The 20,524-nt window shown below is 42.2% G+C and overlaps 1 protein-coding gene across 2 annotated transcripts in view; it reads right to left on the bottom strand.

Moving 5' to 3' along the window:
* plpp1a (phospholipid phosphatase 1a) overlaps positions 1-18,948 on the bottom strand; it is a 112,076-nt gene extending 93,128 nt beyond the window's left edge. The window contains exon 1 of one of the 2 annotated variants that reach the window (XM_078549751.1): positions 18,312-18,948. In XM_078549751.1, the coding sequence (XP_078405877.1) occupies positions 18,312-18,369 (58 nt within the window). In that variant the 5' untranslated portion in view covers positions 18,370-18,948. The remainder of the gene's footprint in view (positions 1-18,311) is intronic. The other variant, XM_078549745.1, reaches the window with a different exon arrangement.
* Positions 18,949-20,524: the final 1,576 nt, after the last annotated feature.

Genomic DNA, 20,524 nt, shown 5'->3' with positions numbered 1-20,524 from the left:
AGAAATGTGGTGAAATATATACTGTATAAGGGGGTGGGACAGATGAAGCTGGATAGAAGGCCAGTGATAGGTGGAGGCAAAGGAGGGATTGCAAAAGATGTCATAAACAAAAGGTGGAAGGGGTGTTGATGATGGTGCTACTGGCGAAAGGAGGTGCTAATGGTGACATTAAGAGTAGAAAGCAGGATGAGCCAGTGACAGATTGCCCTAGTGGGGTGTGGTGGGGGGAGGAGACGGTGTGGGAGCAAGGATCAAGATAGGCTAAAAGGTGAGAATAAAACAATGAATGGAAATAAATTTTTTTTTTAAATAATAAATAGGTGGGAAAAAAATGTCTATATAAAAATTTAAAAATAAATATTTGAAAAAAAAGGGATCAAAAAGGGGTGAGGATGGAGGTGAGAGTTCATGATCTGAAGTTGTTGAATTCAATGTTTGCATTGAGCTTCACTGGAACATTGCAGCAGGCCAAGGATGGACATGTGGGCATGAGAGCAGGATGGTGTGTTGAAATGGCAAGCGGCAGGAAGGTCTGGGTCATGCTTGCGGACAGACCGAAGGTGTTCCGCAAAGCGGTCACCCAGTCTGCATTTGGTCTCTCCAATGCAGAGGAGACCACATTGGGAGCAGTGAATGCAGTAGACCAAATTGAAGGAAGTGCAAGTGAAGCGCTGCTTCACTTGAAAAGAGTGTTTAGTAAACTTGTTTTGCAGAGCCACCCATTTTAGCTAATCACTGATTCTGGAACCTCTTGGTGTACCAGGCTGATGACATTTGGATCTCATCCACGTTCTTGAAAAATTGGGCAAGTTAGGGTATAAGCACTAAAGTTGACCTTTGCTACAGTAACTACAAAATAAAATAGGTAAGTTGGTCAATGCCATGTTTGCACCCAATTTTGCACATTCCAAATTCAACTCAGTTGCAATACGGGACTAGAGACAATGAAGACAGAGGAAAAGTGAAGGGGTTTACTAATAAGTAAAGTGAACTGCAAATATTGATAAATGGGAGTGTGGGGGCAATGGGCAACAGAAAGTGCAGAAATAGCCACCATCTAAAGAGGGAAAAGAAAGGTGAAACCCTTCATAAGAACTCAGATTTTTCTTTCTGCATGCTGAGAAACATATTATGTATTTCCAGCATTTGCTATTTTTATACGTCACAAAGTGCTTGCCAGGCATCACAAGTGAGGGATCAGTGTCAGAGCTGCTTTGGCAAAACCCTCAGAGGAGTTACCAACTTTTCTCGGAACTAGGAATGGTATTCAACCTTGGAAACGCCTAATCAAGGAAGAAAATAATCTCAGGTGAGCCTTGCTCTCTCCAGAAATTGGGGGAAAAAAAATCTAATCTCAGTAAAAAATCTACCAGCTCTAAGTGATACGGAAAGAAATCTAACAGTTCATAGAATCTTACAGCACAGAAGATGGCCATCCAGCCCATTGCGCGTAAGTGGCTCTTTGAAAGACTTATTCAACTGGCCCCACTCATAGCCCTATAAATATTTCCTTTTCAAGTATATAGCTAATTCTCTTTTGAAAATTACCGTTGAATCTGCTTTCACCACCTTTTTAGGCAGTGCATTCCAGATCATCATTAACTTGCTGCAGAAATATTTTTTTCCTCACCTCTCCCCTGTTTCTTTTGCTAATTATCTTGTATTTTTGTCCTCTGGTTATCAACCCTCCCACCAGTGAATACCATTTCTCCCTATCTGCTATTTCAAAACATTTTCTTAAAATTTGAATATTTCTATTATATCCCCCATTAGCCTCTCTTTGAGAACACTCCCAGATTCTCTAGTCTCTTTGCATTACTGAAGTCCCTCATCCCAGGTACGATTCCAGTAAATTTTCTCTGCACCCTCTCTAAGGTCTTTACATTTTTCCCAAAATTTGGTGCCCGAGTTTAACACAATACTCTACAGCAGAAGCCAACCAGTGATTTATAAAGGTTTACTTTAACTTTCTTGCTTTTATATTATATGCCTCAACTTATAAAGCCAGGGATTCTATATGCCTGGTTTTTAATATAAATAGCTTTATTGACGGGTCCTGTCACCTTTGAAGATTTGTGTAGATGAACCCCCCAGGTCTCTTAATTCCTGAAAACCATTTAAAATTGTGCAATTTAGTTTATATTGCCTCTACTCAAACTTCCCTCCAAAGTGCATCACTTCACAGTTCTAAGCATTACATTTCATTTGCCATATGTCTGTCCATTTCACCAGTCTATATTCTACTGTAGCCTGCTACTATCCTCCTCACTGTTAACTATATTCCCAAACTTCCACCTTTTATGCAAACTTTGAAAGTTTATCTTTTAGACCCAAGTTCCGGTCATTAACGTAGATGAAAGAGAGCAGTAGCCCTAATCCCAACCGCTGGGGGATACCATTGTATACTTTATTCTAGTCTGATACACAGCTGCTCTCAGCTTTGTGGCTCGTAGCTAATTTGGTATCCATACTGTCCCTTTAATCCTGTGGGCTTCAATTTTGTTGAGCAACTAGGGACTGTGGTTTTAAGATATGCCATTGAGGAAACATTAAACATAACATGAAATATTTGGGAAATGTGTGTTTACTGAACCAAAGTGTAAGGATGTCCTGTCTGCTCCCAAAGCACATTAGTAGCAATACACTGCATATTTAAAGAAAATCTGCACTGCTTCCCAGCCGTATCGCCAACATCTTGTCTTCCTTCAGGTCTGATAAGGACCCATACTCATCAACCACAAACAGTCAAATAAAACATGAATCTGAATGTAAATGTTATTTTTTCAGTACTGTTTAGACTGAAAAAGCAAACAACACATTATTCTCTTTTTCTTCAAGTCTCTGCTAACCATGTTTCATTTTTGAGTATTGCTGAAAAAAGAGACATCTAAGCTTTTCATCTTGCATTCATCAGGTTAGTCACAAGAATACCAATATAAGGGGGATAACAACAATTTATACCGTATGTGAAGAGAGTGCTAATTGGTTGGCAATGCAGAATACACCACTGATGGTGACTGACAGTTAACTGCCAAGCATTGTTTGAAATTTAAACCAGGCAGCTTGACCCTGTTTGGTCAAGGCATTGCCCTGAGGAATGAGTCAGCGAATGGCTGTCACTTATTTTGTTTAGCTGAACATCTGTCCATGTTCAGCACCCATCAAATGTTAAAATGAATGGATTTTAGTATGCCTTTTACATCAAAATATGACTTTTCTTTCAATAAATGTGGGTATCTCCACTGGCTCAGTTGGTAAATTGGACCAACTAGATTGCTCTACAAAGAGCCGGCATGGAATTGATGGGCTGAATGGCCTCTTTCTGTGCAGTAATTATTTTATGGGCTGGATTTAATGGGGCGCTGTGGTCCCCGGCCCTTCAGCTAAAAGGTCAGAGGGAAACCTGCCCTTGCTCCAGGCAGCCATCTTGCTGCCTCAGAGAGTTGCCGGTCAATCAGAGGCTGGCAGCTCTCCAGTACTGGCAGCACCACCGGGAGAAGAGACCAACGCCTTTGCTGCAGTAAGACCTGCAAGAAGGTATGCCGAGCTCTGACCAGAGGTAAGCCTGGGGGGGGTCTCGGCAAGGCCAGACTGGCAGGCCCTGGTGGGGGATCAAAAGGTCAGGGAACCAGGGTGGTGGGAAGGCCTGCGGGGACCCTCCAATGGGGCCAGGGGACCCGTTAAAGAGTCATCTCCCTTTCCCACCACCAATCCATGCAGGAAAGCTGCCGGGTTGCACACTCCCGCCACCAGTTAAATACTAACAATGGCGAGATAAGAACCTTAAGTGGGTATTAAATGGCCACTTCAGGGGCTCAAAAAGCCTATGGGCAGATAAGTCACTTGACAACGCCACCACCCCCACCCTTCCCAGCACTGGTAAAATTGCAGCGAGTGCAGGGGTGTGCAGGGATGTGGTGGGCACAAAACCCACTGGATTTTATGTGCCCCTTGCCTTCAAAACCACCAACGGGGGAGTGTTAAATCCAGCCCTATGACTCTATAGTTTTAAGTCTTCCTTTACGTATGTTCCAGGCTTTCCTCAGACCTGATTGTTTATGATGATTTTCATTTGTTTGACAAAGATTTTTACCTTCAGGCATAGGTGATTGAGATTTTCGGGATATTTGGTATAAGTTGCCAACAGTAGGATTGGGGTAAATTTTGATATAAACTTAGATAGAATTTGCCAGTTACATTGTTACAAGAACCTTTGGGCTAGTGTATTATTCCAATGCCAACTAATTCATATTGCACCACAAAGTGAGGTTCTTAAGTATCTTGCGGTTATCAGCTACATCCATCACAATCTGATTAAGTTCTTATCTGAAAAATGTAGCCGAAAGTGGGACATTTAGAATTAAATTATCGAATTTAGAATTATTTTGTGATTAACACTTACAGAACTCAGCTCTAAGAACACTAACATTGATCTCCAGCCTCATGTCCATCCCTTTCATGCTTCAAATATGTTTGACCAAATGTAGTGCTGTGCTACCATACGTAATGGCCACTTGGCCCCAGACACTTGTGGTACCCTGCCATAAGACACCATTGCCAGAAAAAAAAGGGGAAGAAAAATGGTGACAGTTGTTTTACTTCAGAAAGCAGTGAAGCATAGTACTGGATCTTAATCTTTACATGCTTTACGAGCTTTTATTTACAGAGATGCACATTACAAACATACATCTCCTAATCCAACAACCACAGTTTAGTCTGTTCCTTTTCATAGGAATACAAGTAAATCCTTAGTTAATACCCATCAGCTGAGCATAATTACAATACTATATAATTAACAACAGTTCTACCTTCACATGTCTTACGTATGTTAAATATAATGGTGCAACAAACAAGGCCTTTTATTGGCATAAAATTATGTTAAAACTAATGCAGCATTATTTTGAATACTATAATAAGTTGTTGGAGCTAAACACAGGTGAATGTTGCGACAGACAGGCAGAAAGGAAAAGGAGGTGGCGTGGCCACCTAGGTTAAGGATCCCAGGTTAAGGATGAAATCAGTATGATAGTAAGAGAGGATATTGGTTCAGAAAATCTAGACGTAAAATCAATCTTGGTGGAGCTAAGGGAGGCAGAAAACATTAGTGGGAGTTGTCTACAGCCCTGCAAGCAGTGGTGGTAAGGTAGGGAAGGCATTAAACAGGAAATTAGAGATGCATGTAACAAGGGTGCTAAGTAATCATGAGTGACTTTAATCTACATATAGATGGGCAAAACAAATTAGCAATAATACTGTGGCAGATGAATTCCTGGAGCGTGTACGAGATGGGTTTCTTTTAGACCAATATGTCAAGGAACCGACCAGATAACAGGCTATCCTAGATTTGGTATTGTGCAAGAGATGGGTTTAATTGATAATCTTGTTGTGCAGGGTCCTTTAGGGAACAGTGACCATAACATGATAGAATTCTTCATTAGGATGGAAAGTGAAGTAATCTGATCTGAATCTAGGGTCCTAAATCTTAAAGGAAACTACAAAGGTATGAGGCGTGAGTTTGCTTAGATTGGGGAACTTCATTAAAAGGCATGATGGTGGATAGACAATGACTAATATTTAAGGAACAAATGTATGCATTGCAGCAGTTGTATATTCCTTTCTGGCGCAAAAACACAATAAGAAAAGGGGCCCAACCATGGCTAACAAAATAAATTAAGGATCGTATTAGATCCAAAGAGGAGTCATATAAAGTTGCTACTTTTTCTAGCAAGCCTGAGGATTGGGAGCATTTTAGGGTTCAGCAAAGGAGGGCCAAGAGATTGATTAAGAGGGGAAAAATAGAGTATGAGAGTAAACTTGCAAGGAACATAAAAGTGGACTGTAAAAGCTTCTATAAGTATGTAAAACGAAAAAGGTTAGTGAAGACAAATGTAGGTCCCTCATAGTCTGAAACGGGAGAATTTATAATAGAGAACGAGGAAATGACAGAGAAATTGAGCAACTACTTTAGTTCTGTCCTCACAGAAGTAGACACAAATAACTTCCGAGAACTAAGGGTCTAGCGAGAAAGAGGAATTGAAGGAAATTAGTCTTAATAAAACAAAAGTGCTGGAGAAATTAATGGAACTTAAAGCCAATAAATCCCCAGGGCCCGATAATCTACATCCCAGTGTACTAAAGGAGTTGGCCATGGAAATAGTGGATGCGTTGGTTGTCATCTTCCAAAATTCTATAGATTCTGCAACAGTCCCGGCAGATTGGAGGGTGGCAAATGTAACCCCGCCATTTAAAAAGGGAGAGATGGAGAAAACAGCGAATTACAGACCGGTTAGCCTAACATCAGTAGTAGGGAAAATGCTAGAGTCTATTATAAAGTGTTATGATCCCCAGCTGAGGTTACCCCTGGACAGGCCTGATCCCAGGGTGGAACCCAGCTTGGTAGATCCTAACTTTTATTTGTTTGTTTAGATACATGCAGAGGGGCTACTAAACAGAGTCACCAGAGTCAGCTGACAAACTTATAACAAAAGCATAAAACATTTATTAAATAAGAAAAGATGAGCTATATTACAGTACTCCTTCACCCACATCTATACCTTTACAGATATATACAATTTGTAAGGATAACATAAGATACAAAAGCTATCTTATAATCTAATGTTCACAGTAGGTACACAGTCCATGTACCAATAGGCAACCCGTGGTCAGACACACCACACTCTGAAACCAAGTGACAGATGCCAACCCAGACAGATGCTTTGGATTTCTCTAAAATACACTCCCCAAATGCTTGTTACACCATGAGCCAACCAGTCTCACTGAACTCTGTCTTTTACACGAGGGTTTTCAACCGCCACTTTTCAAGAACTCTCCTTGGAATCTTCTCCCAAACTGATGCTTTCTCTCAGACGCCTTCCGCAAGGGTTCACCTCCATGGTATCGAACTTTCCTTCTGATGTTCATCTTCCCTGTGTCACCACATGCCTCAAGCTGTCTTCCACGCACTCACTCTCACCGACTCATCCGTCAACAGGGCACCACTGCTTCACATGTCCGTAGCAAAGAGCTACAGAACTTCAGTTGTCTCTTTGGACCTTCTGGCTTCCACAAGCCTTTATATCGCTTTGACTCTGCTTCCTGCAGCTTGGAGCTTTCAGCTTGGAGCTTTAAGTCTTTCTCTGCCCTCTTAACTTCACTTAACAGGACCTTTTCCAGGTTCCTGTCCATCCTTTGACTAGAAGGTCTGCTTAGGGATTTTCTTCTTTAGCTTGGGACTGGCTATCTGTCTCCTTTGCTCCGGTCTCACCCTGGCCACTACTTTCAACCAACTTTAGCTTGGAACTGGCTAGCTGCCCCTTCTGGGTTGCTTCTGCTTGGCAGCTGTCTTCAAAACCAACTGAACTCAAACAGCTTCCAAATCAAACTGCTGTTTCTAGTTCCTTCTGTGTGCATGTCTGTGGGAGGGGCCTGCCTCTCTAGACCCTGTTGCCAGGCAACAGCCCAGTTTTTCTACCCGTGTTGGCTTAACTTCTCTTACATCGTAAACTCTCATTAGAAATGCAAGCACCTTTTAAAATGAAAGTTTGCTGACAACACAAAACTTGGTGAGAATGTGAGCGATGAGGAGGGTGTTAAGAGGCTTAAAGGCGATTTAGACAGGTTGAGTGAGTGGGCAAATACATGGCAGATGCAGTATTACATGGATAAGTGTGATGTGATCCACTTTGGTAGGAAAAACAGAATGGTCTTAGTCAAATGGTGATTGATTGGGAAATATTGATGTACAAAAAGGAACCTGGGTGTCCTTGTACACTAGTCACTGAAATAAAGCATGCAGGTGCAGCAAGCAGTTAAGAAGGCAAATGGTATGTTGGCCTTCATTGCGAGAGGACTTGGGTACAGGAGCAAGGATGTCTTACTGCAGCTGTACAGGGCCTTGGTGAGACCACACCTGGTGTATTGTGTGCAGTTTTGGTCTCCTTACCGAAGAAAGGATATACTTGCCATAGAGGGAATGCAGCAAAGGTTCACCAGACTGATTCCTGGGATGGCAGGATTGTCGTATGAGGAGAGATTGGGCTGATTAGGCCTGTACTGACTGGAGTTTAAAAGAATGAGAGGAGATCTCATTGAAACGTATAAAATTCTGACAGGGCTGGACAGATTGGATGAAGGGATGACATTTCCTCTGGTTGGGGGTTCTAGAACAAGGAGTCACGGTCTCAGGATACAGGGTAGGCCATTTAGGATTGAGACGAGGAGAAACCTCTTCACTCAGAGGGTGGTGAACCTATGGAATTCTCTACCACAGAAGGCTGTGGAGCCAAAACACTGAATATATTTAAGAAGGAAATAGATAGATTTCTGGACAGTAAAGGCATCAAGGGTTATGGGGAGAGCGTGGGACTTTGGTGTTGAGATAGAGGATCAGCCATGATCATATTGAATGGCGGAGCAGGCTCGGAGGACCAAATGACCTACCCCTGCCCCTATTTTCTATGACTGATAAGGGGCAGTCAGAAAGTTCTCTATAGAAAACACATGATGCTTCACATTCCAATATAAAATACACAATCGACAGGTACAACAGGTAAATAGCTAACTCTGAAGATAAGGATGAAGACTGTTAGAAGAACAATCAGAATGCTAACCATGGCACCTTGGAGCAGCATGGAGTATAAGGAACAAGTTGAATGAGTTGCTGTACAAATTCAACTTAGAGGGTATGACATGATAGCCATTAATGAGTCATGGCTGCAAGACCATGGAAGGACTGGAAAGTGAATATACCAGGTTATAAGGTCTACTGGAAGGATTGGGAAACTGGCAGAGGGAGAGGAGTCCTTCTCCCTCTGGGGAGAGTGAGAGGAGCACCTTTAGTGCTTAATGGTGAAACCACTTCAATGATAAGCGAGGATATAACAAGGTAAACACGCAGTGGGGATTTTATGGATAGGAGTAAGAAATGGAAAAGAATTTAAGATTGCAGTGGGAGTCTCCAATCTCTGTCTCTGGGAATGGGCTATTGACTGATATCCACTGCACATCCAATGATTCCCACAGCTACCCCAAATACACTTCCTTAAACCCCGCTTCCTGTAAGGACTCCATTCTACTTTCCCAGTTTCTCAGTCTCCATTGCATCTGTTCTGATGATGCAGCCATCATACCAATACTTCTGATATGTCTTCCTTTATCCTCAAGCGACAATTCTCCCTCATCTTGGTCAACAGGGCCCTCGACCCTATCCATCCCACTTCCTGCCCTTCTGCTCTCAGCCTTTCCCCTCCCTCCCAAAACCATAATAGGATTTCCCTTGCCTTTAACTTCCACCCCTCCAGCCTGTTTTCAATGCATCATCTTCCACTATTTCCACCACCTCCAGCAGGATGCCACAAGCAGACATACCTTCCCCTCCCCTTTCAGCATTCCAAAAGGACTGCACGCTCTCCGACACCCTGGTGCACTCCTCAATCATTCCCAACACCTACCCTCGTCCCATGGGACTTTTCTGTGCAAGTGCAGCAGATGCAACAGCTGCCCTTTTAACTCCTCTCTTCTCGCCTCTAGAAAGCCACAGACATTCCTTTCAGGTGAAACAGTGATTTACTTATACTTCTTCCAATTTAATATACTGTATTCGCTTCTCACAATGTGGTCTGCTCTACATCAGGGAGACTAGGTGAAGATTGGGTGACTGGGCGGAGCTCCATCAAGCCCACAAGCGTAACACCAAGCTTCCAGTAGGCTGTCATTTTAATTCTCCACCTTGCTCTCATGCTGACCTCTCTGTCTTTGGTTGCCTGCAGTGTTCCAATGAAGCTTAATATATACAGGAGGAATAGCAACTCTTCTTTTAGTTAGGCACTTTGTAGCCTTTCAGACTCAACATTGAGTTCAAAATTTTAGACTGCAATCTCTGCCCCATTTTATTTAGTTTTCCTTTGGAGGTTTTGGCTTAACTCTTCTTTTGCTCTTATTTTTGCTTCCTGCCTGTGGCTGTTTATGATTCTGCCATTCATATCTCTTCTAGACACATCTTTTGTTTCGTTACTTGTCCCATTATCACTCCCTTTGGCCCTGCATCATCAACCTTTTTTATTCTTTTGTGGGATGTGGGCATCGCTGGCCAGGCCAACATTTGTTGCCCATCTGTAATTTCCTTTGAGAAGATCTTCTTGAATCACTGTAGTCTATCTAGTGTAGGTACACCCAAGGTGGTGTTTGGAAGGAAGTCTAGGTTATTGACCCAGTGATAGTGAAAATATTTCCAGGTCATCCTGGTGTGTGGCTTGGAAGGGAATGTGCAGGTGGTGGTGCTGCCTTTGCCTTTCCAGGCGGTGGTGGTCAGGGGTTTGGAAGGTGCTGTTGAAGGGGACCCTGGCGAGTTGCTGTAGTGCATCTTATAGATGGTACATACTGCTGCTACTGTATACCAATTGAGGAGGACGGGGTGCTGATCAAACAGGATGCTTTGCTCTGGTTGGTATCAAGTTTCTCAAGTATTGTTGGAGCTAGACTCATCTACGCAAATGGAGAATCTCCTATTGTTAATTCTCCCCTTTCCTCCATCCACTCAGACCTTCCCGTGTGTTCTTTTCTCACTCTCCCTCCTTCACTTAAAATTTACATTTCTAATTTTTCCTAAGTTTGGTGAAAGGTCTTCTCTCTCAACAGATGCTGTCTGACCTGCTATTTCTGATTTTATTTCAAATTTCCATCACCTATAGAATTTTGTTTTTATGTTATGTGTAGGCCCCATGGTGGTAACTATGAAGTGGCAGAATGTATAAATGCAGAGATTAGACAAACATGTAGTAAAGACAGAGTGGTTCTAATGGGGGACTCTTAACTTCTATGTAGGTTGGTGTGAATTATTGACTTGGTTAGGAAATTGGCTGAGTGGCAGGTGACAGAGGGTAGAGATAATGTGCAGGTACCCATATTGGCAGGATATGACTACTGGTGTAGCATAGGAATTTGTGTTGAGGCCACAAATATTCACTGTACTTGTTAACAAATTAGATTACCGGATAAAGAGGCATATATGCTAGTTTGCTGATGACATAAATATAGTTAACGTTGTAAGCAGTGCGGATGGAAGCATAAAATTATAAAGAGATATTCCAAATTAAGTGAATAAGCAAAACTGTGGCAAATGGAGTCCAATGTAGGCAAATTTAGGGTGTCCAGTTTGGACCTAAAATGGATAGATCAAAATGAATTGCAAAAAGCTAGAAACGGTGAGAACCAACCATACTCAACCAGCCCGTGCTTGCAAAACTCAGAACATAATATCTAACATTAGATGTGATTCTGCGATTGAACAGCACTTGCTGAATAATCCCAAGTGTGCTAAGAATTAGACTAACAATTAATTTAAGATTCTCGGTTGGGCCTGCAATATGGCTTGCTTATACTTGCTAGAAGTTACATATATTCATACCCATGGACCTGTCCTCTGCAGGAAAAAGGATCATGTCCAAGCATTACACTTTTTTAAATTAAACAAAATTATGGGGACAATATTTCACTGATGCATCCTCCATGGCAACACCTTGATCAATCAGAATCAGCACCCTTTTCTCATGCAGTATCAATTGTTGCTCCCTTTGAAATTTGGTATTCTTGCATTTGTCCTGATGAATGCAAGGCAAAAAGCTTTGACAACATGTCTCATTATGCAGCAATACTCAAATATTGAGTCTTCATTTTTGTCAGTCTGGCAAAAGGTCAATTTTATTTTCTACAGAACTGAACTGAATCTAAAGTTTGTTGGCTGTGACAGTTACAGCTCATTAAATATTTTGTCAGAGTACAAGTGGAAGATATGCCTGGCCAGTTTCACCCAAAAGTCTTTGCTGCTTTCTTTATAGAACAAAAAGTTCCAAGGCCATCAGAACTGATTTATGGACAATGCTCCCCGTCAAGAGCCCTGGAAGGTTGGTTGACTTACAATGTACAAATGGAAATACACTGCGGACTTCTGTCACAATTCCACAAAAAAAGTACATTGATCATAAAGGAAGAAGGAAACCTCATTTCCACTATTTTTGTCCACTATTTAAGCTATTCTTACAGTAAAAGAAATGTGTGGACAGTGTGGCGGATCCAGTCCTGGTTAAATATATCTGCTGTGGGAGCAAATTGCTATGCTATCGACTACAACAATTGTAGAATCAACATCTACAATTAGTGCAGCAGGGCGTCTCCAGAACAGACATGAATCCTATTTCATGGCAATAGTGACATTTAATATGTTTCCCTAAATGTTGTGCATCACTGTGTTAACACATTGGGCTGGGTGACTATCTGGTTAAGATGAGGGTCCAGAATTATAACAATAAGTACGAACAAATGACTGAATGTTATGTAGAACATGTTGAACCTTGCACTGTTCGATTTATTCTGCTTTGAAATCAACCAGTCACATTAGAAGGTCCGACAGGTATTTTGGAGTTTAGCATAATTTTCTTTTCAAGAAACAATTTTGCCGAACCTACAGTTATAATGGGTTGTCCTAATTAAAAAGTGGAATGGTTTTTTTGTGGTAAATAACATATCTGATGGGCTAAATAACATTTTCTGTATAAATATATAGCAAGAACATTTTTTAAGCAATGAGTGGGAATGGGTGGGCACCAGCCATCAAGAAGAAACAGACACTTAGTGCAGAAGCCCCTGAGTGCATCTTATTCTCCAACCAGTATTCAGTTTTAGATACTGATGAGAGTGATCGTTCATTTGGGGAGTGCAGTCAGATCCAAGACCATGGCACCAAGGAGGCACAAAGAAGACTGGAAGAGCAAGAGTGATAGGATATTCAATAGTCAGGGAAATACATAGACTTTTCTGCAGCCACAGACGTGAATCTAGGATGGTATGTTGCCTCACTGGATATCATGGTCATCCAGGTCATGGATGTCACTGAACGGCTGCAGAGCACTCTGAGTGGGGAGGGTGAAGAGCTAGCAGTCGTGGTCCACGTTGGTATCAATAATATAGGCAGAAAAAGGGATGTAGTCCTGCAGTCTAAATTCAGGGAGCTAGGTAGGAGCTTAGTAAGCAGGACTTCAAAACAGTGATTTCTGGATTACTTCCAGCTCCATGTGTAAGTGAGTATAGAAATAGGAGGATAAAGCCGATGAATGCATGGCTGGAAAGATGGTGCAGGAGGGAGAGCTGTAGATTTCTGGCTCTGCGGGAGATGAACCTATACAGATCAGGCAGAGCCGGGACCGTTTTCTTTGTTAATGCTATTGGGAAGGACTTAAACTAACTTGGGGAACGGGGAAATAATATCAGCATGGAATACTATGGTGCACAGAATACTCGGAGAGACACAGTACTACAGCAGGAAATAGTAAGGTATGAGGTGAGTTCAGAGTAAGGGAGAAAGTGATAAAGTCTAAATTAGGGTTACTGTGCATGTATGTGAGTGTAGTAAACAAGATTGATGAGTTACAGGTGCAGATTGCCATTTGGAAATATGATGTTGCAGCTATAACAGCGACATGGCTCAAAGGGCAGGACTGGATATTAAACATTCCTGGATACATGGTGTTCAGGTTAAGACAGGAAAAGAAGGAAAGGGGAATAGGGTGATGGTATTGATTTAGGAAAGCATCAGAGAGGAGAGGGAGGGTGTCCCAGAGGAATCAGGGACAGAATCTATTTAGTTAGAGCTAAGGAACAAAAATGGTGCAATTACGTTGCTCAGCCACAAACTAATGGGAAGGATGTAGAAAATTTGCAAGGAAATTACAGAAAGATGCAAGAATTATAGAGCCAATATAAAGGGAGGAATTTAATTACCCAAATATAACCTAGCGTAGTAGTAGTGTAAAGGGCAGAGAGGGGCAAGAGTTTTAAAATTGTGTTCAGGAGAATTTTCTATAGCAATATGTTTTGAGTCCAATGAGAAAGGAGGTCCTGCTACACCTGGTTCTTGGGAATGAAGTGGGTCAAGTGGATCGAGTGTCAGCAAGGGAGCATTTAGGGGCCAGTGACCATTGTATCATAAGGTTTAGGTTGGTTATGGAAAAGGACAATGAACAATCCAGAGCAAGAATAATTAACTGGGGAAAAGCCAACTTCAATGGGGTAAGAATGATTCCAATTTATCTGCCGCAGATCCAAAGGTTGGCAGACAAAATGGTAACTGAATAATAGGCTGCTTTTAAAGAGGAGATAGTTTAGCCACAGTCAAGGTGTATTCCCATGAAGGGAACAGGTAGGGCAAATAAATCCAGAACTCCCTAGATGATGAAAGAGACAGAGATTAAGATGAAGGAGAAAAAGTACTTACGACAAAAGGTGGATAATACAACTGAGAATCAGGCTGAATATAGAAATTTCAGTGGGGAAGTGAAAAAGCAAATAAGAAAAGCAAAGCAAAGAGAGTATGAAAAAAGGCTGTATGAAAAAAGGCTGGTAACTAACTTTAAAAGAAAATCCAAAAGTCTACTGTAGGTATATAAATAGTAAAAGGTTTGGAAGAGGTTGAGTGAGGTCAAATAAGGACCAAAAAGGAGATTTGCACATGGAAGCAGGGGGCATGGCTGAGGTATTAAATTAATATTTTGCATCTATCTTTACCAAGGAAGATGTTGAACAGATTATGGTGAAAGGACAAGGTAATTCAGACACTTGAAGTGTTTAAAATTGATAAGGTGGTGGTAGTGGATAGGCTGTACTTAAAGCTGATAAGGAATCAGGACCAGATGAGATGCATCCAACGAAACAACGAGAAGTGACAGTGGAAAGTGCAGAGGCACTGACCATAGTTTTTCAGTCTTCCTTAAACTCAGGGGTGGTGCCAGAGGACTGGAGAATTGCAACCTTGTTCAAAAGGGTGTAAAGATAAACCCAGCAACTATAGGCCAACAGAGAGGGTTGATGAGGGTAGGGTAAAGCTAAACCCAGCAACTATAGGCCAACAGAGAGGGTTGATGAGGGTAGGGTAAAGCTGCTGATGTGGTGTACATGGACTTCCAAAAGACATTTGATACAGTGCCACATAACAGAATTGTAAGCAAAGTTATAACTTTTGGTGGAATAAAGGGGACATGAATATGATATTGGCTAAGTGACAAAAAACAGTAGAGGTCAGGAGCTGAGTGACCATGCTGCAACCCAAATTGAGCATCAGTGTGCTGGTTATTCCTGAGTAAGTGCCATTTAATAACACTGCCAACAATCCCTTACATCAATTTGCTGATGATTGAGAGTAGGCTGATGGGGCAGTAATTGGCCAGGTTGGATTTGTGCTGCTTTTTGTGGACAGGACATACCTAGGTAATTTTCCAGATTGCCAGTTAGATGCCAGTGTTGTAGCTGTATTGGAACGACCTGATGAACCATCTTCTCAAGGTCTTATCACCTAGCTATTCACTCCATCACATAACTCTCCAACTCTCTGGTGGTGTGGATCTCACATCCAATTTTGAGCTGTTCCTTTCAATTTCATATTTGCGGATGATAGCACTGGAAGCATTGTGAACAGTGAGGAGGATAATGTTGAACTTCAAAAGGACATAGACAGGTTGGTGAAATGAGCAGACAAGTGGCAGATGAAGTTCAATGTAGAGAAGTGTGAAGTGATACATTTTGGTAGGGAGAACATAAAATAAATTGTACAATTCTAAAGGAGGTGCAAGATCAGAGGGACATGGATCTATATGTGCCTAGGTCAATGAAGGTGGCAGGACAGGTTGAGAATTAGGTTAATAAAGCACACAGCATCCTAGGTTTTATTAATAGGGGCATAGAGTACAATAGCAAGAAGGTTAGTTTAAACTTGTAAAGAACATTTTTTCGGCCTTAACTGGAGTTTCATGTCCAGTTCTGGGTGCCACGTGTTAGGAAAAGTGTGAAGGCATTAGAGAGCGCGTAGAAAAGATTCACAGGACTGGTTGAGGAACTTCAGTTACATAGATAGATTGGAGAAGTTAGGACTGTTTTCCTTGGAAAAGAGAAGGTTAAGAGCTGTGAGACATCTGGAGGTCATGAAAAGCGCTACGTAAATGCCAATCTTTTTTATTCTTCAAATGACTTTGTCCGAACCAACTTTAACTTTGTCATTATATCTATTATGTCATACCTTTGACAGAAGTATTCAAAATCATCAGGGATCAGGATAGATGGAAAGGGAAAAACTGTTCCCCTTGCTGGAAGGATCAAGAGGGCACAGATTTAAGGTAAATGGCAAAAGAAACAATGGAGACATGAGGAAAAACTTTTTCCACACAGCCAGAGGTCGGGATTTGGAATGTCCTACCCGAGAGTGTAGTGGTGGCAATTCAATCGAGGCGTTTAAGAAAGAATTGGATTATTGTCTGAAAAGGAAGCATGTGCAACGCTACAGGGAGAAGGCCAGGGAGTGGCACTCGGTAAATTGCTCCTTCGGAGATTTGACGCAGACACAACAGGCCAAATGGCCTTCCTTTGTGCTGTTACCGTTCTGTGATTCTGAGTGGTCAGGAACTCGTAGTTTACGAGGGTGATGGAAATGGAGACGATCAATGATCTTAAAAGAAAATTAGATGAGCACTTGAGGGAAATAAATTCCAGGTGTAGGGCTATGGGGATTGAGCGGGTAGAATGGGACTGACTGGTTTGCTCCATGGAGAGATGGCATGGACTTGATGGGCCTAATGACCTCCTTTTGCACCATAATGACTATGACTTGTGGAAGAATTGGCATCCAGTTGATGCATTCTGCAATGAGAAAGCTGCAATCAGTCAATATGTCAGGATCACAGGTGAATCAATGTCCTACTACTCTAGCAGAGTGAATTATATGCACCATTTTACAATCTGCATTTAAACTTGAGCCGATGAGTCATACCAGGATACACAAGATTCAAACACTTTTTAGCTAATAATTTTTAACTTAATTGCTGTAATTTTGGACCTTATTAACACATCCTGCCCAATATTTATCTGTTAATCAACATCACACAAAACAAATTATCTGGTCATTATCATATTGCTGTTTGTGATCATTCTGGGAACTTGCTGTGCCCAAATTAGCTGTGCATTTCCTACAACAGTAGCTGAAAACACTTCAAAAGTTACAGCTGTAAAGAGCTGCGAGACGTCTGGTGGTCGTGAAAAGCGCTGCGTAAATGCCAGTCCTTTTTTATTCTTCAAATGACTTTGTCTGAACCAACTTTAGCGTTGTAATTATATCCATTATGTCATTACCGTCCTAGAAATAACAGGTAAAATGAAAACAGCTCTTCCGGGCCCATTTCCAAGATCTTGAGCAAGTGTTAAAATAATAGTTACCAGAAATAAAAGTTGAGTATATTACCAGGTTTGAAGAGGCGACCGAATAAAGAACGCAGAACTTCTTTCAAGTAACTGAAAATGTTACCGTATGTGAAGTTCAGTCTGACTTGATGTAAACCTTTCTTTGCCGTTGAAAGAGCAAAGCCCACTGAATTGTTTACGAACTGGTAACTGTATCCAAAATTGTTCACGAACTGGTAACTGTATCCAAAATTGTTCGACAGGGATTAAGAAGTCATTAATATTACTACACTGATGACTGCTTTAGCTCAATGTCAATAATCTATGTCTAAAATATGAATTACATTTGTTCCTTGCTTAGTAATATTTATCTTAGCAAATCACAATTGAAGTCCACCGTTTCTCTGACTAGGTCAGCTAAATATTTAAAATCCAATTTGGGGCAATTAAATAATTATTAATTTAATTGTCCTTCTTTTGTAGTCCGTACAGAATTTAATTATTTTTTGCAGTGAACCGTTTTATCAATTCGTGTCCTTTCTTTTGACACTGAAAGTTTTGCCCTGTAGCTGCGAAGGGAGAAAGGCAAAGGGACTAACTGGAGAGAGAAAAAAGAAAAATCTGCTCTAGTCAACAATTTAGGCTGCCAAGGGCTGACACTGAGTAAGTGACTGACTGCGGAGACCGCCTGGATCACATTAACAGACCGGTTCCCTTTGTGAGGGTGGCAGCAAATACTTACCTGCCAGCAATAGTTTACCGTCTGTTAAAATAATAATATTTTATTCCTGCAGAGAAATTGAGTGCCAGAACAAGCTCGTACTGTTTCGTGTTTACCTCTTTAATCAGAATCTGAACACTTCACAGGTCACATCCATCCTTCACCTCGTCTCCTTTTACCATCGCGCGCGTTCATTGAGAGTTGAGAAGCAAAACATGGCAGGAGTAACCGAGATCAGTGAAAATACACAGCGCAAGTTCATTATTAAAAAAATCATGTGCAATCGCATTCAAATGGACAAACATATAAACAAAAAGCTGGATGCAGGGAAACCAATATACACATAATATATATAAATATTTGTATATAAACTTACCCAGTATAATGCATATTATATCCAAACAAACATAGGGGATTCTCTGCCTGTCAAACATCTTCCTCCCGGTGTTCTCGTATGTTGAAGAGGTGATGGTGGATGTTTCCTGTGCAGCCAGTTCTGCAAGTAGTCGAAGTTTGCTTGGTTTTGTCTGCGGCACGATCTCGCTTCGGGGTGTGTGTATGTATGTGTGTGGGAGGGGAAAGGGAGTGTGGTTTAAAAGGACGCCTGGCAGCAGCCCGCACAATGTGTGATCTGCTGGAGAATGAGAGTGAAGACTAATGGCCGACACAGGCTATCTCTGCTGCCCAGCTGAAGGAGGAGATCCAAGCTTTGATGTGCAGATGTGATTGTTGTCGATGTCCTACTTCACACCACCGACAGACAACGGGGCAAACACACCTGCCCCTGTCCCCGCCCCTTCAAAAAAAAAATCAAAGCCTCGTCTCCTCTCCCGCTCGGCCCCGATTCCCCGTCCCCCCCCCCCCCCCGCAGGGCTGATCGGGCTCGCGCTAGCTGGCGAGGTTCACAACCCGGTCTCTGGCGGCGGCAGCAGTATCGTCACAATGGGAACAGTGAGAGGCTGAAAAACCCTACAGCAGAACCGCCGGACCAACCCCACTCTGTCCCCGGGGCCGCCCAAACAAAAGGCTGCTTCGCCAAACCAACGCCTATCAAAAACGTCAGCAGCGCCAACCCCGGCAGTACAAGTCCAGGCTGTCCAGCTGCAGGAAATAGAAAAGGTTTGGGAGGAGTGCCAATCCATTCCTGGCCTCAATGGAAAAACCAATACAGTGACGTGAGGCTAATGAATCCATCATATATTTGTACCATAAATGACTTTTTAGATTGTACAGATACGTGAGTACAAAGCAAATGTATTTTGCAATCGAGCCTCAACATTGCAGAATCTTGACCTTATTACAGTCCTCCCAAACGCAAATGGAAATATCCGACCAAACTAAGGTAGCCACACTGATGCCTGATGTTACAGCCTTCTGGATATAAATGCAATGACGTGGATCACGCCCTTGTTTACATTAAGCAATGCCTTGTAGCGAAACAAACTCTATGTCATCGTTTGCAATACTTGTACATCATAAAATAGTATATTATAGAATATGCAGAATCCGAATAGTACAAAAAATCCGTAACGTTGAGGCTTGTTGATTGATAAGTCAAGTGACAAGCAGCATTTGTACCGCATTCGTGCTAGGGAATGATCATTTCCAACAATAAGAACCCAAGAACTTGCTATTGACATTCATCACGGAATCCAGCACCATCAACATCCAGATAATAAAACAAAAAACTACTGCGGATGCTGGAAATCCAAAACAAAAATCGAATTACCTGGAAAAACTCAGCAGGTCTGGCAGCATCGGTGGAGAAGAAAAGAGTCGACGTTTCGAGTCCACACGACCCTGTTCTGTTGAAGGGTCGTGTGGACCCGAAACGTCGACTCTTTTCTTCTCCACCGATGCTGCCAGACCTGCTGAGTTTTTCCAGGTAATTCGATTTTTGTTTTACCATCAACATCCTGCCATTCAGCACCCTGTCAGTGTGACTCTTGTGGTAGCACTCTGCCTCTTGAGTCACAGAGTTTTGGGTTTAAGTCCAACTCTAAGGGCAGAATCATCCCAGATTTACACTAAATGCAGTAGCGGGCAGGAAAAAGAACATTTTACCCACCGCTGCATTGGTGGCTTTTCACACTGTATTGTCCCAGTTATGCCTCATTAATCATGCATTCCCAGGAAAAACACCATTTCAATGGCAGGCAGGCTCTTGTTTGCCCACCTCGTCACTTCCTCATGCCGGGCACCATATTTAAAGTGCAGCTGCGTGCACCCCTCTCAGTGCTTCCAGGCCAGGACTGCTGCACAGAAGACAATGCCCCGAAAGGCAAGAAGACTCCAACCACTTCAGTAATGCACCCTGGAAAGCTTCTTGGACATTGTGGAGGTCTGCTATGATGTCCTGCCCCCGCTTTAACCACAGGAGGTCCAGCAATCTCACCACTCTGGCATGATAGGCGATGGCAGTGGTGAACAGTGCTAATGCTGCACAGAAGAAGTTGCAGAAAGAGGATGAATGATCTCATCCGTGCTGCCAGGGTAAGGCAACCATCTCATCACTCTAAACTCTCAAACTCAAGCCCATCACATTCACTGGCATTTCACTGCCAGCTCAAGGGACATCACCACATCTCC

The sequence above is a fragment of the Cetorhinus maximus genome, chromosome 1, assembly GCF_964194155.1.
Source record: "Cetorhinus maximus chromosome 1, sCetMax3.hap1.1, whole genome shotgun sequence".
NCBI lineage: Eukaryota > Metazoa > Chordata > Chondrichthyes > Lamniformes > Cetorhinidae > Cetorhinus > Cetorhinus maximus.
Note: the sequence above shows the minus strand (reverse complement) of the source record. Positions and strands in the feature narration are given on the sequence as shown.